Source organism: Micropterus salmoides, unplaced genomic scaffold (genome assembly GCF_014851395.1).
Source record: "Micropterus salmoides isolate LMB-PRFRI ecotype aquatic unplaced genomic scaffold, ASM1485139v1 Ms_hic_scaffold_18, whole genome shotgun sequence".
Classification (NCBI taxonomy): domain Eukaryota; kingdom Metazoa; phylum Chordata; class Actinopteri; order Centrarchiformes; family Centrarchidae; genus Micropterus; species Micropterus salmoides.
The window spans coordinates 28,974,082-28,993,897 of NW_024040928.1; the positions used below are offsets into that span (position 1 = coordinate 28,974,082).

Below are 19,816 nucleotides of genomic sequence, written 5' to 3' on the forward strand. Positions count from 1 at the left end.
TCAGGGAAAATGAGTAGTTGTAGTGATAGTAGTGAGACTCCTGTATGTGTCGTTAAAGATGTTCAGTCTGTCTGACAGATGAATTACAGGGTGTAATGGTGTGAAGTGGGTCCCAGTGGTGTTGCTTAGTGACGCTGACTGGGTGATATGGAAAGGAAATCAACCTTTCACTAGTCGTTTTGAAATGACTTGTTCCCTGAAATGTCAGCCATCTCAGTGGAGCTGCCCTGTAAGCCCACAGAGGTCTGCGGGTTTTACTGAAATGATAAAAGTGAAGCCAGGCAGAGCTGCAAAGAACTTGCTGCTCACTCAGAGCCTCCCCAGATAAAGGTTAGAAATTAAGGCTGATGCCTGTAACACAGATTGCACGTTCTCTCTGCTGGACAACAGTCAAGATGAGGTTGTTTTCTTGATATTCACTTACGTTTAATGGATTAAAGGAGACCAATTATGCTTTCCCACATTTTATAACTTATCTATAATGTTACAATGTTGGGTGTTCATGTTAAACACGGCCAAAGCTTCTAATAATGAGGTTAAAGTATTTAAAAGAAATCTGAGCAAAAAGTGGGCTTTGGGGGGGGGGCCTTAAAGAGACAGGAGCATCTACAGCTTGTTTCTGACAGAGGCTGAAATGAAGGCCTACAAGAAGAGCCATATAAGACAGAAAATTGTTTTTTTTAAAAACTTTTTAATCATGCAAAGCTGCCATACAGGAGTCACAGAACTACAATCCAGGACTGGAAAAGCAGTTTAATAGGTCTCTTTTTAAAAAATGCATTGTGCAGACAGTCCTTTTAAATAAATGAGTTTCTCTTATCCAGCTACTTGACATGTACATTATGTGAGAACGTCTCCTCTGTTTGTCAGCTCCAGGGGCCTCCTGCTGTTTTGCATAACTGTAAGAGCCTGCAGGCTCAGTAGCCCATGAAGTTTACATCATACAAACATCATGCGTTAAAGGTCAACATAGCAATGTTGCTCACAAAACCCATAGTAAGTATGAACTGCGACGGCGGTGGTGTGTTTTTCTGCTGGGTCTTAGGGATGAATGGGTGATAATAAGTTGTCAAACATCGCTAGTTAGCATTAGCATACGGTGGAGAATTGCCGCCTTATCTCCCTGTGGAGGCTTCCCCTCTGGTGGCATTTTTGCAGCTAGCATGAGAGGCTACTGCCACCGCTTGCTTTGAAGAGAAAGTGAGAGAGAGAGAGAGAAAGACGGAGATATGGGGGCAGATGGCGTCTCATTATGATAAGCTTATCAAGGTTTCCCATGCTCCTCGCTGCCTCCCCTCCCCACATCTTCTCATGTTTCTCCTCCTCTTCTTCTCTCTCCTCTCATCCCTCTCTTCTCTCCATCCCCCACTTTGGTTCAGTGCCACACCGGATCCCCACCTCCAGCATCGGGAGGAGAGAAGAGTGTGTGTTTGTGTGTTGTTGTTGAGCCTCAAACTGCCCTCCAGATCTCCTCCAGTGTCATTTGTGTTATCAGCCAGAGTTGCTCTCAGCTTCCCCAGAAATCAGAGCTTCAGCAAACAACGACTCTTACCAGATTTCTTCTCCATCCTGCAGCTCTGTTGGAACTAACAACAAATGAGCAACACTTAAATTACTTCAAATGCTGCTGTGTGTCGTAGATTCTATGCTCCAATTCATTGATGTTTTCATACATGTTCTGAAATCATTTTTAAAAAGAAGTATGTATGTGAAAGTGCACAGAACATAATGGCAAATAAAAACAGAAAATTATAGTTAAGACTTGCCCGCACTCTCACGCTCACAAATGAATTCAGATTGAAACCATGTAAGACAGATGATTCAAGGTTTCTCATACCAATTGGTTATTGATAAGACTAGTGGAACCAGAGATACAGTCGTGAGGGCTGAACGACTGATGGCATTCAGATAAAACTTTCCACATATGTTACCGTCAAAATGACTAGTTGCTACAAAAAGTTTTGAATCCGTGCAGAAGATGCTTCTGCAGGCTGCCGCAACATATTCCTTTAGGGTGACTGCGCCCGTCAAAATGACGTCCACAGAAAGTGCTTCTTGTTGCAGGCTACAGGTTGCTTCTCATGTCTCTTAATCACATCCACGTTTCCCTCATTTGCGTCTTAGTCCCGCCCACCGGGGATTCATGAAGAGACGCAAGAAAACCAAGCCAGAAGAGAAGGGACAAGGAAATATGTTTTTAGAGACATGAGACGTCCTTCCCTCCAAAGCGTCACGTGAAAGGAACTCTGTTTCTGATGACGGCGGCAGCTGATCGCAGCTGTCAGTCGGCTCTAACAGCTGTAGAAATGCACTCATGTGCGCTGTGTTGGTACTAATAAAGTCTCACAGTTATCAGTGCAGAGCAGCTCGATTCTCTGTTACCTGTTTAACAAACATCTGCACATGAATAATTACAGGTTACTGTATGTCCTGCTCAGAAGCACAGGATCATTTCTACTGGCAAGGTGCTGATATTATCTGTATATTTATATTTATTGATTCTGATTGTAAATTTGTTTTTTAATAACCCAGAATATGATCACGGTGTCCTGGGATTTATTAGCCTAAATGTTTCAGGGAAATAATGTACCTCGTATCAAAGTCGAAGCTCAGTTTTAGGCGTGATCGGCGTCATCGATCACTGCGATCCATGATATCAATCCAATGATTTTTTTTTTTAGCACAGCAGCGCTTTCATTCACACTTTCATCAGCTGATTTTACTCACAGAGCCACCAGCTGCTTCCATGAGATGCAGTAGGTGAGATGGCTGGATGTGCTGCTTTATTTTCCTTTGCTTGCTGCAGACTTAAGTGCAGTTTAGTGACTTGTCCGACTCCTTAGGCTATGTTTTTATTATGTTTTATTTTTGTCTATTTGGACTAAACACAGGAACGAGCAGCCTCACATGTGACTGAATAGAAATGACGATAAATGATGTAAAACGTGTTTCTTGCTGACAGACTCTCTCTGACTTTAATTGTCTCCATAATAAAAGTTGACGGGAGAAATTTGATCTGTCTAATAAATGAAGAAAGTTGTGTGTGGGGCTGATGTGTTGTTTAGACCTACAATGAACTCAGATTTTAACTAGACTGTGAATCATAAAACAACTCAAATATAAGACTCTGCAGTGATAAACTTTATGTTAAAGTTTAATGTTATCTGTCCTGACGTATCAGATCAGTCCAGTCAGCTCTCTGAAACCTCGTGAGAGGTGAGTTGTTGCAGGAAGACGCTGCTGGACAGGATTAATCTGCTGGCCAGTACACACAAACATATCGCCAAATAATTAGTGCACATTTGGATTTTTTTTTTCATAAAACCTTACATGTAGATCGCTTCGAATCATATTGAGTGATTTACAGTTTGTAGGAGCCAGTTGGCGCTCTCTGCATAAATGGGAACCAATCATCGGTTCCTCAGGCGCACTCGGAAGCACAGACAGTTTTTGACCACACGCTGGGCGATATGGCCAAAAATGTTATACCGATAAAAACATTTCACATCATTCGATATCGATAATTATAACGATAAATGTCAAATCATTATTTATTTCAAATTTAAAGGCTGATTTTTGCACCTGAAGGTGAAAAACCATATTAATTGTGTGGATAAACTATTCTTTATGGTCAGAAAGTGACAAACACTTGATGCCAAACAGTGGACCACTTCACAAATCTGATAAAATCTTTTTCAAAAAATATGAGTACATTTTCTTTCCTTAACAAAATAAATATCTTAATAGAAAAATTTAGTATTAGTTGGTTTGTGATTCAGATTAATTGAATCTAATTAAATCCATATCTAATTACATTGCTATAATAATCTACACACACATGCCACAAAAACCTACCGCACTATATGCAGCCACACATAGATGCTAAAGATTGAATGGAGAAACGATGGAAATTGATGCAAATAAATGAAACCTACGGTTATAACGGTAAATCTGACTTCGACTTTCATTGATTAAACAAGGTTAAAGTACGTCAGTTACTCAACCAGGGGTACAGCACATCAGGGGCTTAGCCTCTACGCAGGAAAATACAATTAATTATAAAAAGCGAAGTCAACCAATCACTTCACGCCTTTCACTCTGTGACTGCATTAGAAGGACAACGACTGATAAACGTGACTCGCTTCTCTACTGAAAAGCTTCAGGATGTGTTAAAGTACTAACTTATCTGTCATATGATCATCTTGTCATTCAAAACGAATTACCACTGAAGTTAATTTACTTTCCGTGATTAAAAACAGCTTCTTCTGTGTAACTCCGTGAAAGAGTGACGTATTCCCCTGATATTTCACGCTTCTGGTAAATACTGCGTACTGTACGTGCCAATGTGGCAAATCAGACTAGTGTGGGCTCGGAGAAAATTGCTATGTCACTAGTTTTATTCGTCGTGCTTCTCCACTACTGCACAGATTCCAAAACCATTTCAACCCATAAATATGTCAATATATGGTCCAGGAACCCAACCAGTACTTGGTTGTATTTTAGATCTGGTTCCAGGTTTATAAAAGTCTTTGCACAGAACATCTAGCATTTGTCTTCTTTCACTTCTCATGCTCACAGGGTTTAATGCAGACAAGCAACGGTGCGATGAAATGTAATCTCAGGATAAAAGAAGCACGATGTCTTTAGTCTGCATGTAATTCCTCTGGCTGGTTGTGTTTCGCAGCTCTGCCAGCTCGACTCGGTGTGAGACACAATCCAGCTGTGTGTGTTTGTTTTCAGCCCTGTGCTACTGTACCAGTGGTTTTATAGATACGCTCTGGAGGTGGCTGATCTCCGCTTCATCAGCCAATGAAAACAATCATGGAAATCTGTGTGAATGCAGCTCTCTGCCTTTTACATTTGAACCCGTTCTGTTACGGTCACCCACACGCCCACGGTCAGCCTCCACTCTCACAATTTAGTGAAACGAGAAAAATGTTTTTAAATGCAAATGCCTATGCATGACGGGTGAGAGAAAAGCCTCCCCCTCCAGGGAGGAATTAGCTGGTAGAGATGCCATCAGCAACAGGAAATAGTTTCACATTGAAACAGAAATGAAATGGCTTTTTTTTGACCACAAGAACCTTTCCAGGAACCAGGGGCCTTTTTGGAACCTGCATTAAATGAATTAAACTTCTTCCAAAGTGAAGAAAGTAAAAGGTTTGTGCACAAGGTCTTTTTTTGAGGCACATTTTATTCTTGGCGCACACTAGAGGATTTTCAAACCTTAACATATTTTAAAAACATGGGATACCATAGACATAACGACAGAATTAACCTTTTAATATTTTAATCTTAAAAATGCACACACCAGACGGTTCCTTCCAGACGCAGGATCGCGCACACTTGGGGCCCAATTTACTAACATCCGAATAAAGAGCACTAAATTGCGTGTGCATTCTAAAATATTGCACGTGCAGTTTTAGTACCTGTTATGGATGATTTACTAAGAATTATTGTGTAGATGACAACAGGAGCAAACACAATGGAGGTGGCAGTATTTAAATGAGGGTTTTGTGTGTTATAATGGTTTCCGCCATGGAGAGTCGGGAGGGAAAGCAGCCACTGCGTTAAAAACCTTGGTTTGTTTCGTTCAGTGTGTCCCGAGTATGTGGAAATGGTCAGCCTGTCCGCCTCCCATAGCCGAGGTCGCTGGTTCGGGTCAGGGCCGTGCGGTCCGTTCTCAGGAGCAACTGTTACTAAATGGTGTCAGAGTGGCGGTTCTGGGGACTTGATCAAACATGACTTAAGACTAGGGCTGGGCGATTTGGCCAAAAATGTTATCACGATAAAAACATTTCATATCGTGCAATATCGATAATTATCGTGATATATGTCAAATCATTATTTCTTTCGAGTTTAAAGGCTGATTTTTGCTCCTGACTGAAAATTGAAGAAACCAGATGGTTTATTATGTGGTTAAATTATTCATTATGGTCAGAATGAACACATGATGCCAAACAGTGGATCACTGAACAAATCTGAGAGAGAACATTCAAAACTATTATGATCTTTTTTCAGTCCCATTTTTTCTCATCAAAATTAATATTTTAATATTAAAATTAAGTGCTAATTTGATTCAAACGAATTAAACCAAATATTTATTGACGATATATTGAACATTTATTATATTGATATTTAGGAAAATTATATACAATAATTGGGCCAATAATCTATTCTGACCAGCCTCGGCTCGGGAACGCACCTTTGATTGTCGAGACGGCGAATCTGACTCAAAATTATCCCAGTTATCCTCTAGTGTGCGGCCAGCATTAGCCAGTTGTTGAAAAGGTGATGTCTGATCCCTGTTTTTTTTCCAAAACAAACAAAAATTCCCATTTTTGTTCTTTAAAAACAAAAAAGACAAGCTCTGTAAAGCTTTCTTTTTCTGTCAGGATTAGTTCACTGGGTGTGAGAGAGAGCAGAGTGTGTGTGTTAGCTGAACTTGCTGATACAGCAGAGACACCAGGTGTAATAGAGCGAGTGCCCTTTTACAGAAGTCATTCTCTAATGTGCTGCAGAACGCACACACACTCACATCACACACACACTCGTCTAGCTGGCATGTTTTCTGCTCGCTGATGCCAGACGAGCTTCCACGCATGGCTGAGAAGTCGAATGTGTGTGTGAGGAAAATGAACGGAGGGGTGAAGAGGATAAATAAAAGAAGGATGTGAAGGGTTAAAACCGTTATAAAAGGAATCTATACAGAAGTGGGAGAACGTGGCCTGGTAGAGGCTGACGCTAGGAGGGCGCGTTGGTTGATTTTCATCCATCATTTGGGATTAAAGAGGTGGAGGAAGGGAAGAGGATGAGGAGGAAATGTGAACGGGAGGAGGAGGAGGAAGCGAGCTGACGGTGGGAGAGGATTAATGTGCTGGTCAGTAAACATGAAGTGAAGCCGGGAAGAAACTCCCTCGGTGTGCTCCTTAATGTGTTCCCCGCAACAAAAAGTTGTTCAAACTGTTTCCCACCGAGCTCAGATTCCAAAATATACGTTTCAGTTTAGTTTACCCCTCGTGTTAGCCTTAAAGAGACTTCAGGAGGAGTCCCAGTCATATAATCATATTAAGCAAATGTATTTTCCAGACTGCGACCTTCATCCGTCCTCCTTTGTTTCAAGCATCATTATTAAAGTTCCAGTAAATGTTGTGACTGTAACGCCTGTCCCCTGAAGGAGAGCATCGAGATGCAGTTTATACCATGTACACCTATAAAACTAAGCCCTGAGATAATTTAATAAAGATCTGCGTGAAGTGGCTAAAATGTCACTATCTCACCAGTTAAAATGAATAAATACCAAAGTATAAATAGTCAGTATTTGTGTTGAGCTTAAAGATTCCTTTGAGTTTAACACGTAAGGGTCAGTAGATTCACTACATGAACAATTATCAGCGACTGAAAATTACTGTAAAGGATTAAAAATGTTCAGAATATTGACAAAATGCAAATGTGTGCTCGTCTCCATGCAACAACGAGATGACGTTACAGCCTCCTCATCGCTCCACACACGCCTGATGTTTTCAGCGCTTTACCTTGAGTCACTGCTTCATGCATATGTCAGCATTTGTTCCCTCAGTCTGTTTCCACTTGTTTTTTATTGATACATTTCCACCTCAACGAAAGCATAAAAACTTTTTTTGTGATAATCCCACTCTTGAAAATTTGCGTAAAAACAGACGGATGATAACGCGCTGTTTGACGGCAGGTTTTCCCACACATTAGTTCTCTCTGACTTTGGCATCTAATAAATAAATTAACCTCTCAGAAGCTGCTGGCTGTGAAATGAATGAGGAGGAGGAGGAACAGGGAGGAGGAGAAGGGTTTAGTTTAAAAGTTCTGCTGATTGTCGCAGTGTGTTGGCAGAACCTCTTCCCAGAAACACACCCACACACAGCAGAATGAAATAAAGCCTTAACGTCTGAAGGAAGCCGTGTTCCTCTCTATTAAACTCTCTCCACATGCCTCCACTCATCTTTGCTACTCTCTCCCTCTCTGGTTGTTTCAGGTGTTCTTAACCTTTGTGAAACGCCTTTTTGAGGTTAAAAATATTTAATCAGCAATCAGCGGCTTGGAAATCACGCATACGAGGTCGCATATCAAAAACCTTAAATCCACATCACGCATACGAGGTCGCATATCAAAAACCTTAAATCCACATCACGCATACGAGGTCGCATATCAAAAATCTTAAATCCACGCGTTCGGGGGATCGAGCTGAATCAAATGGTATAGGCCACGCCCATTTTCGCCTAGACTTTTTTTTTTCTTGCAAAATGGCGAAAACTGAAAAACCTATTTTAATTCATTCCTCTGAACCGGCAAGAACCGGCACCAAACTAGCCACGGACAATCTCTGGACCAAGCTGATAAAAGTTTGTAGAGGAAATTATGATCCGCGAAATAATGTCCCAATTTAAGCTAACAAATAATGTGAAAAATGCAAAAAAACAGGAAGTGATGTCATATCTTAGGTTAGGAATAGCCGATCAACACCAAACTTGGGGAACTTATGTGACATGGCTTGCTGAGTGGCACTCGCCCTTAGTTAGTCGGATTGACATGAAAGTTGAGCCAAATTGTTCAGGACGCTCTCTTGACTCCAGGCACCAAAGTTGACCCTAATATGCCCATAGGTGGCGCTGTTTTTGCAGATTAAAGACGTTTTTAAAAATCATTACATTCATTTCAAGTCTGCTTGACACCAAATTTGGGGCTGTCTCTGGACCAAGCTGATAAAAGTTTGTAGAAGAAATTTTGATCTGCCACAAAATGTCCCAATTATAAGCTAACAAATGTTTGCGAAAAATGCTAAAAACAGGAAGTGATGTCATATCTTAGGTTTGCAATGGCCGATCTAAACCAAACTTGGGGACCTTATCTGGCACGCCCTCCCAAGGGGCTGTGTGAAATCAATCGGTCTCTAGCTGGCGCTATTAATCGTACATAAATCTCCGTAACCGCAAGTCTCTTTATTTTCAAACTCTGGTCATTTATTCACCACGGGCCGACTCGCGTGGCCTCTGCGGGGCAAGGGGGGCGGCTGGCTCTGGGGGGCTTGGACCCCACTTAGAACCGCTTACAGTTCCAGTTTAAATTCTTATTCTTCTGTGGCGTTTTATAGCGGTTGGCATTACTGCCACCTACTGGATGAAACAGTGCAAAATATTTACAAGTGATTCCATTCACATCTATAGTCCGTCTAGTTATTTTTAACTTATTCTTTTTCTATTTTTGAGTCTATAGTAGCATTCTCGCACACCCCGATGGGACCGGGTCCCGACCCCCAGGTTAAGAACCACTGGTCTATCATGCTCGCCCTATCTTTCTCTTTCTATCTCCATAACTAAATGAATCACACTTTACAGCTTGGTGCAGAATTTGATATTAATATTTAACAAATATTAAATAATATTACATGAAGCTATTTACAATACAATATGCATTACAAATTTGCCTGTGTATGAAAGCTTTACCCTTTCAGTGCACGTCCTACAGTATTTTGTGTGTTGTTTCCATCTCTTCGTTTTGCATCAGCAGCAGCTTGCTACACGCTACAGAAGCTAGCGGCGTGGCTGTAGGGATGGCAATCCTGGTCACTCGGTGGTTTACCACAATTCAGGCTGAAATATTGCAACAACAATTGGATGGATTTTCATGAAGTTTGGTTCAGACTTTTATGTTCCCTAAAGGATGAAGCTCACTGATGTTGGTGATTCCTGAATGTCCTCCCATCGCCGCCTGCAGGTTCACATCTGTGGAGTGAAAAATGTCAATGATTATTGAATGGATTCTCATTATATTTGTTTCAGGTTGAATTGTAGTCACTTTGCTGATCCCTTTACTTTCCTTATTGCACCGCCATCATATCCTGATTTCAATTTCTCCAGGGTTTATGACCAAATTCCTGCAAAGCTAATGACATTACCACTTTACTTTTACTTTTTAATCAAGTGTTTTGTGAGCCAGTAATCTCCTTTTAAAGCAACATTATGTAGTTTTTAATCTTAAAATACAGTTTTAAAATCATTTTGATGATGCACTGACTTGTAATAGGGTGAACAGCGTCTCTTATTATTGCCGCTCTGGGCCGTCATTGTGAGCACGTTAGCTCACATTAGCATTTAGCTGAAAGCACTGCTGTGTACATCCTCAGGTAGCAACTATGGCTGTAGTCTCTTCTTGTTCCGGAGTTCAGTTGCTCATAACAACATGTGTTAGGACGTGGTTTCAGTTTTTTAACACGGTTTAACGAGCTGCTTTTGACAGCTTGCGAGCTTGTTGTTCAATGGGTTGGAATAAATATAGAATTGATAATAGATCGGGTGTTTTAACAGTCCATATCGATCAATAAAAAAGTTTTTATTTCAGATTTGGTTGAGGGATTATTAATATACATGCATGGACACATCCTCATCCTTTCTCTCAGTCTTACTCTCCCTTTCTCTTTCACTTCTGTTACCTCCATATCTACTGAGACTTTTTGCACACAACCTCATTGTTTGCAGTTGAAGTGCCGACGAGCACAGCTGCTCAGAGGTCACCTGTGCAGGCTGTGGTTGCACTGGGCATTCTGGGTAAATCTCCGCCGCATCTGTCTCTGTCTACTTTTTAGGTGACGGCACGCTCAGAGTTTGGGATGTCAAGGGCGCCGTGTGTCGATTGGCGATTCCTGCACACAAGGCTGAGATCCTTAGCTGTGATTGGTGCAAATATGACCAGGTAATTGCTCACCTGATGCAGCAACTTTTGGCTTCAACAGGTTTATTTGAGTTTGAAAGGCATTTGGATTATTTTAGTTCACCACATGCATTCAACAAGCTGCATTCTTGATTTATTTCTGTTTAAAACGCTTTATTTTGGTTGTAAAACATTTAATTGTGTTCTGTCTGCAGAATATTGTGGCCACAGGCTCAGTAGACTGCAGTGTGTGTGTGTGGGACATGAGGAATGTCCGGCAGCCTGTCAATCAACTGCTAGGCCACACCTATGCCATCCGCAGAGTTAAGGTACGCACACACACACACACACACGACCTGGTTTCACATACGCCGCCAAATGTATTGTGACAACACAAAATGTGTGTGTGTTGGCAGAGATGCAGTGCATTGTCTGACAGCATCAAAACACCCACTTAAATGGACCTAATAAGACCACATGCACACGCGCACACACACACACACACGCGCACGCACACACGCACACATTAGACTTGTGAGCGTGTACAGCTGCAGAGGAGTCCCCAGACACATCACGCTTACTCAGATGAAACGCGTCACTTCACGCACACACAGACGTCACGAATACGCACGATTACAGACGTGCCCACACACAACCCCCACGCTGCCACACACACAATCAAGATCGAGGAACTGTCTTGCTCGAGCTGTGTTTTCCCGGGCAGCTGTCACTCTGTGTGTGTTTTGTTAGTGTCTGCCGATCTGTCTGCCCGTATCGATTTACCGGACGGAGCAGAGAGGAGGTGAACGGATTCATGATCAGCGGAAGAAGAAGAAATAAGCTGACTTTCCGTCCCTACTGCCGAGTCAATTTTAAGATAGTTTTAAAGAAATTTGTCAAAAGGCTTTTGTAACCTGGTTTTTATTTTAGTAGTTTTGGTCAATTATTACTCAAATTGTCACACCACAGTTTACAACTTTGATCTGCTGCACTGTGCACAAAGTGTTCCAGTGCAACCTGTGTACCGACGTTTCCTCTCCAGACAGAGTGGTTTAGATCAGTGGTTCTCAATCTGTGTCTTGTCACGGACCCTAAACTGACACAAATTAGACCACGGACCTCCAGTTGATAAGATTTAGCTTTTTTTATATGCTTTATTACAGAAAGTGTAAGAAACGCAAGACCAAATTGGTCATATGTTTGGTCACTGTGTTACATTTAGATGGAATTATAGTGAAAATAAAACTTTCCCCGTTTGCTGGGGACCCACTGGAACCTCCTCAAGGACCCCTGGGGGTCCCTGCTTGCTAATAATTTGGATAAACTGGAGGGATAGATTGTCAGACTGCTCATGTGGCTGCTCAACAAATAACCGTGCTGAAGCTGCAACCTAGAAATGATGGACAAAAAAATAAAAAATGGGATTTTACCTTTAAAGAAATACATATTCGATTTAATAACTTTATTTGTAAAGCACTTTTCAAAACCAAGTTACAAAGTGCTTACAGTAAAAACAAACATTTAGTTTATTAGTTACACCTAGCTTAAATCTAAATGTTTAAAGTTAAGCCAGACAGGGATCCAAAGAAAGATAAACTCGATATATTAGAGGGAAAATACTAAAAAATAAAGTCAGTGTTGAACTTTCCCAGTGTCAGACAGACGGCATTGACAGAAAGACGCAGTTAGTTCACCACAGCTGCTCAGACTCGTGTTATAGTTGTTGTTTTTGCTTCTGTAACAAAAGGTTTTTGCTGATGATACATAAAGCAGCTGTACGTTTGACTGAGAGACGGATAGAAAGAGAAGACAAGAGGCAGCACCAGAGTGGAACGGTGTTAAACGAGCCAGAGACTTGGCGTGAATCTGCCTGATAAGAGAGGTGAAACTGTCAGAAAGCAGAGAGCGGGAACAAATGAACGAATAAATTAATTTTAAGAGTGCTTAGCCGACAGCCAGTGAAATTACTCTCTGTGGACTCTTTTCAGTCTCTCTTTGTCTGCACAATCCTGTAACTGCTGAGCACAAAAAAACTCCTGCCTGAAGCTCTTTGTCACGTCACGTTTTTGAACATTCACACCTTTTTTACAAGATGAGGGAAAACCTCCAGCTCCAAAAGAAACCGCAAAAAAGCTCCGAACGCATGAAAGTGTTACTCAGCCAAAACATTTAGTTTTCTTTATTCACTAGAATAATCAGTAAACAACGCCACAGGCCTTCTGCTTTGTAATTTCTCTCTTTACTGTGTAAAGTCTTTATTTCCATTTGCACTGTTTACTGTGGCTACTGTGTTATAAGTTAATTTTAGTTTTATTTTAATATAGGTTTAAGGTATGTTTAATGTATGCATGTTTCGTATGCTACTGGATACTTGAATTTCCCTCGGGATAAATAAAGCATCTATCTGCAGTATCTATTTGTTATTTTATTTTGAAAGAATAGCTTGCTCGACATGAACAATTTTTACCTGTTTATTAAAGAGTTATGTGACCGTTTCTATGAGGTCATAAGTTAACAACCAGGAAAATACAGTTTTTATCAATGGAGTCTGGTGGCTTTGACGAGAGCAATGTAGTGACTGGTTTCTGGTTAAACAAAAAGGATCTTACTCTTTAAAAAAAGGTCCCTCTCTGCAGCGACCCTTTCCATTATGTTATCAGACAGTTATTATAACAATCTGAGCCTGTCAGCCGCAAAAAAACAAGCGCTTTAGTGGAGGTACTTTGCCCGCAAGCATGACGTGGTAGCCCTTTTTCACTGCTGCCAACTGCAGCGTGCTCTTTTCATCCGGATCAAGAAGCACATTGTGAACCATATTTTACAGGAGAATGTGTTTGCACAAAATAATTTATAGTAAACATTAGAGGAGAAACTCAAACAGTGTGGTCCAGGCAGGAACCCCGGGGGGCTTATTCAGACGTCTCTCGAGGGAAAATGAAGATGACATGCATGAACAAATATTCCTCATATTGATCTTGCTCTACAGCACTTAATTTATCTTGTAACTTTCAAAGGTCGTGACCTTTCTCTCACCTTCTTAATGTATGATTAAAAAAATGATCAGAATTCACTTAACACACTACTTTTCTGAACACTGACTGCAATACATAAAGTGAGAGTTAATAACAATCTGTGATCAATAATAATTTAGAAGAATTAATATCAAATAATTAAAAATTAGTTGTCTACTATTAAATTAATCGCCAGCTATTATGATAATCGATTAATTGGTTTGAGTAAATTTTTAAGAATTTTTTAAATTTTTTAATTCCAGCTTCTTAAATGTGAATATTTTCTGGTTTAATTTCTTCGCTATGCCAAGGACGTCTTCTTGGGCTTTGGGAAACATTGGCCGTGTTTCCATCCAATTGTCATGCGAATTTTAAGCGGACTTTTGAAATGTCGCTAAAAAGAAAAAAACAAAAGAAATATGTGCGTTTCCATCTGCTGGTTCGGAGTGAATAAACCAGGCTGCGGCGAGCGTAGTTACGTCAGTAGTTGACGTTACACATGGCTGCAATAAACAAGACGTCTGGGTTCCAAACCAGAAACTGGAGAAAATGGAGAGAGGTCCTCAGGAATGTGTCTGACGCGGGCAAACTGCTACCAGCCATGTCTCCGCACGTGCAGAGAATTGCATGCACCTCCAAATACTGCTTTTAAACGCTATAATATCCTTTGTAGGGTTCATCAATGGTGATAAATGATTCCAAGTATGTATTTTATTTTACGATCAATACTGGACTAATTTCAAACCCAGACAGAAAAACATGGGAAAATGCCCTTAAATAGCAGCTCAACAGAAAACTCTTTAAGTGGGATGTTTTTTTGTGTGAACATCCCTGGATTTTTTTTCTAAACAGGTCACAGTGTCCTATTCATGATGCTCTGTGTAAATTGTTCCTCACGTAATAAGGACAGAAGTTTTGTTAATGTTTGGTGAAAATGTAAATTACAAACATTCAGTATTATCTCATGAAAAGCAAGTGCAAAGTCGAGTCTGAAGCAGAATTGGACCAGAAGTCAAAGATGTCACCATTAGCTATAGAAACAGGCAGGTTAGCTTAGCGAAGACTGTAGCTGCTCTGCTTTAAATCCCTCCTTCATATCTTATAATCAGTTTTTGTTGCTTTAGGGAAGTCTCGATTCATATTAATATGAATATGCAATAACACTATGCTTTAATACATGTGCACAGGACTTCCTGGAAAGCAGTGTTGATGCTGAGTGGATCAGCCTGGTGAAATTAAGGAATTGAAACACATAGTTCAGCACAGCAGCTTCTCTATTGGTTGACAGACCAAATACATTTACTCACGTGCTGTATTAAAGTACAAATTTTTTAGTAGGCTACTTGAGTCAGATTTATTGCCAAGTTGTTTTTACATTAGTTCATTTAGCTGACGCTTTTATCCAAAGTGACTTACTATTGCTATATATGTCAGAGGTCGCACGCTCTGGAGCAACGAGGGGTTAAATGTCTTGCTTAGGGACACATTGGTGGATGGGTCACAGTGGGGGATTGAACCCAGGTCTCTAACAGCAAAGGCATGTGTCTTATCCACTGTACCATCACCACTGCACATACAAGGAATGTGTTTTGGCGACTTGCACAACCTATATAAATATAAAGATCATTAAGTATTTACATGTGCAATAAAAGAATTGGTTGTGTGTTGGATTATTTTTACAGTATATTGCAGTATTTCTACTTTCACTTGAGTTCAGGATCTGAATACTTCCTCTGCTGCATTATTGAAAATGAAAAATGAATGACACACAAACAAGTGACCCTCATATTGTTGACTCTAAGAAACAATTTAAAAAATAATAATTTTAGCTTTTTCCTAATTCTAATCTTTCTTTCTTCCTCCTGCAGTTTTCTCCGTTCAGTAAAACGTTGTTGGCGTCCTGCTCGTACGACTTTACTGTCAGGTAAGATCAACTCAGACACTTCTTTTTTGCATGTGTAGTGTTGCTCTAAATCTTTTTCATCCGGATCAAGAAGCACATTGTGAACCATATTTTTACAGGAGAATGTGTTTGCACAAAATAATTTATAGTAAACATTAGAGGAGAAACTCAAACAGTGTGGTCCAGGCAGGAACCCCGGGGGGCTTATTCAGACGTCTCTCGAGGGAAAATGAAGATGACATGCATGAACAAATATTCCTCATATTGATCTTGCTCTACAGCACTTAATTTATCTTGTAACTTTCAAAGGTCGTGACCTTTCTCTCACCTTCTTATATGTATGATTAAATTAAAATGATCAGAATTCACTTAACACACTACTTTTCTGAACACTGACTGCAATACATAAAGTGAGAGTTAATAACATCTGTGATCAATAATAATTTAGAAGAATTAATATCAAATAATTAAAAATTAGTTGTCTACTATTAAATTAATCGCCAGCTATTATGATAATCGATTAATTGGTTTGAGTAAATTTTTAAGAATTTTTTAAATTTTTTAATTCCAGCTTCTTAAATGTGAATATTTTCTGGTTTAATTTCTTCGCTATGCCAAGGACGTCTTCTTGGGCTTTGGGAAACATTGGCCGTGTTTCCATCCAATTGTCATGCGAATTTTAAGCGGACTTTTGAAATGTCGCTAAAAAGAAAAAAACAAAAGAAATATGTGCGTTTCCATCTGCTGGTTCGGAGTGAATAAACCAGGCTGCGGCGAGCGTAGTTACGTCAGTAGTTGACGTTACACATGGCTGCAATAAACAAGACGTCTGGGTTCCAAACCAGAAACTGGAGAAAATGGAGAGAGGTCCTCAGGAATGTGTCTGACGCGGGCAAACTGCTACCAGCCATGTCTCCGCACGTGCAGAGAATTGCATGCACCTCCAAATACTGCTTTTAAACGCTATAATATCCTTTGTAGGGTTCATCAATGGTGATAAATGATTCCAAGTATGTATTTTATGAACGTTTAGAGTCAGTAATTCTTTATTACACTCAGTAGAAGCAGCTTTCAGTGAGATGCAGCTAAAATATGCGGTGATAACCGCGTTTGACCAGCGTGCAGAGCAAAGGATCTGAGAAGGACCTTTAAGAGGTGAATGCATAATTCAGCAGAACGGATGATGAAGGCTACCTGCCCAGATCTGCATCCGCCTCTTTTCTCAGCACAAATGAGCGGCAGGAAATTCTCAGCAGGCGTGCAGAACTGTGCACAACTGGGCAAGACAGCAGAAACAGCTGATCAGACGCGAGTTACAAGTTCGCTGCGTCAGAACTTATTTGTAAAAACTGTTTCCATCTCCCATTTAGCGCATTTACTCTTTTTTTTTTTTCGAAATTAAGGATTTTTTTCAGAGAATGTTGCCGTTTCCATCAACCTAACCCCCTAACCCTAACATATGTAACGGTTCTGACAAAGACTAAACAACTAATCAATTAATTGAGAAATTATTCGACCAATTCGTCGACAATGAAAATCATCGTTAGTTGCAGCCCTACATATACACACTGCGTTATCGAAATCAACATGTGAAGAATTAAAGGACCATGCCAGAGGATTTCACGTGTTGTAGACAGTTGTGTAAACATTGTGCAGACCATTGTGCAGAGTTTTCAAATCAAACTGCATCACCAAAGGCAGCAGCTAAAGGGTTCAGTATGCTTTAGACCAAATTTCTAATTCTGTTGGGCCTGATTTTAAAACCAGCACGTGGAGACGGGCTAAATTATTTATTATTACTAAATACTTTGCCTAAAAAAGAATGTACTATTTTTATTAGCTAAATGTTGTTTCTAGAGCAGCAACAGGAGAATCGATACAGCTCACTCTTTAGCTACTGCCATATCTATATGTAGTATACTTTTGTTGTCAATATATTAGATTATGTGCTGGGTCACGTGGAGGTTGCTTCGGGCCGCCAGTTGACTAGGGCTGCTTTAGACAAGCTGCTTTTGTAAGACGTGTTAAGTTTTAAAATTAACCGATCAATTAATTTAGTCTATGGAATGTCAGGAAGTAGTGAAAAATGCCCTGCGTGTCGTCTTGAAATGGCTTTTGTCAGACCAAGCGTTCAAAACTCATTTCAAAACTATTTGAGAAGTATTTGGCATTTATAGACACATTTGACTGTTTGAAACCAACTTTTCCTGCAGGTTAAAAGACTGTAGCGGCGCATGTGGTCTCCAGCACCGAGTCGTATTTCTGCTTACGCTCCTTTTCTTTCAATTAGCAAGCAAAGTGGATGGATGGTGTCATGAGTAAGGACACTGTGATAATGTGCGATAAAGTTAACTGGTGTGCGAGGCGGAAAGACAGAAAGATGGAGACGAGATGAGCTGTTTCTTTATTGAGCTGCAGAGGATGAGTCAATAAAATCTGTAATATCCAGCAAGACTGCCTCTGTTTCTCTCTTTCTCTCTCTCTCTGTGTTTCAGTTTTATTTAACATAAAGTTTATTCTGTAAAACTGCTGATGATTCATTTTCCCCTGTCTGTCTGTCTCAGAGGTTTCAATGATAGATGAATACATTTACAGATTACAGATAGATGAATGATAGAGAGAGACGGTCACTGAGAAATTGAGCAGCGCTAAAATAACTAACTGATTAATTGATTAGTCAATCAACAAGAATATCAATCATTCCAGATCCTTTCTCTGTTTTCTCTGCAAATTTAATATCTTTGGTTGGTCAGGCTTCGTCTTTAAACTTAATTTAAAGACGTGACTTTAGGCTCTGGGAAAAAAGTGATCGACATTTCTCTCTACTTTATGGTCAATAAAGAAAATAATCATTATCACAGAGCTTCTATGGAGCAATAATGGGTGGAGTTGGGGCTTCTGGAAGTTTTATCCTAATTGAAAATTTGCATTTGCTGAGGGGGGTCACGAAATGATTAGAGATGAAAGCAAAGAAAACATTTCTGCAACACAAGATTAAATTTACTTTTTCAGACTTTCAGACTTTAATCTTTGCTTTTTCCTTCCGAATTACTGGAGTGTTTTACTTTAAATTAATCAAATTAAACAAGAGAAAAAACTGCTCATTTGGCTGAAGTGATCAGAGCTGGTAGACATATGGAACATCGCAAAAACATGTTGTAACCACTTTAACTTACTCAATTCAACGTCCACTGCAGCTGATGTGACACTTTACGAATGAAGATTGGTGGCAATCTAAAAGACGGGTGACGCTAAAATAAACGAGACAGAATGAGAGAGAGGGAAAGAAGGAAGGCTGAAAGATAAATGTGGTGAGAGCTGGCTCTGTGCCCAAAGCTTGTGTTTTATTGATCCGTGCTTTCATTGGCTGAAATACTCTATGCTGAGTACTGATTTCATTATAGGCTGCCCTGACACACACACACAGGCAGACTTTTCCTGAGGCTGCTAAAATCGCCTTTTAAGGTAAGAAAATAGCCTTTATAATAATAATCCATTGAAAGAAGCCCGGAGGCTGCTAACAAAGTGAAAAGTTTGCGAGAATAAAACTAATACATAAAAATAATTCATGACAATACACTTTTGGAGGTTTGCTGAATACAAATGTTATTTTTCAGCTCTCCCTCTCACCGACACAGTTAACACATTCTCACCTGTTACCTGTCCGTCACAGAGAAGTCTGAACTCGAGGTGAAGGTCTGGAGGATGAAGCTACCGATGCCCCATAAGTCCACGGCTCTCTGTGCAACGTACGATTATCCACCAGTCTCATTAACTGAACAGTGGTCAGAATCAAAACAGCATAGGTCGAGATATCTTGTCTGTAGTACGGGTCAAGATGTCAGGAAAGCTGGACACTAAAGCACATTTAAAAACAACAAAGTGCTGTACAAAGTAATGCAGTTAGAACAACAAGAAATAAAGAAGCAGACCAATCAGATAAAAAGCAAAGACACATACAGCAATAAATAGAAATATGAAGCAACCAGGACAGAATAGCATAACTGTCCCTACACTGACTTGAATGCCAAAGAGTATATATGCATTTTAAGACGAAACTTTAAAATCTCAGTGGTTGGGGATGATGTAATGAAAATGGGAAGTTTATTGCACTTGTCTTGGGGCCACAACTGAAAAGGCACGATCACCCTTTTCAATAAAGCCTGTGGAAGAGCTAAGAGGACCGGAAGATACAGAGTGAGCGGGTCTAAAATATACGATG

The 19,816-nt window shown here is 40.1% G+C and overlaps 1 protein-coding gene across 1 annotated transcript in view; it reads left to right on the plus strand.

Moving 5' to 3' along the window:
* The window catches only part of pex7 (peroxisomal biogenesis factor 7), a gene marked incomplete in the record, with an annotated part of 94,495 nt that overhangs the window by 14,137 nt on the left and 60,542 nt on the right, over positions 1–19,816 (plus strand). Inside the window, 3 exon segments of the mRNA XM_038726813.1 lie at positions 10,616–10,722; positions 10,896–11,009; positions 15,560–15,615. Coding sequence (XP_038582741.1) covers positions 10,616–10,722; positions 10,896–11,009; positions 15,560–15,615 — 277 coding nt within the window.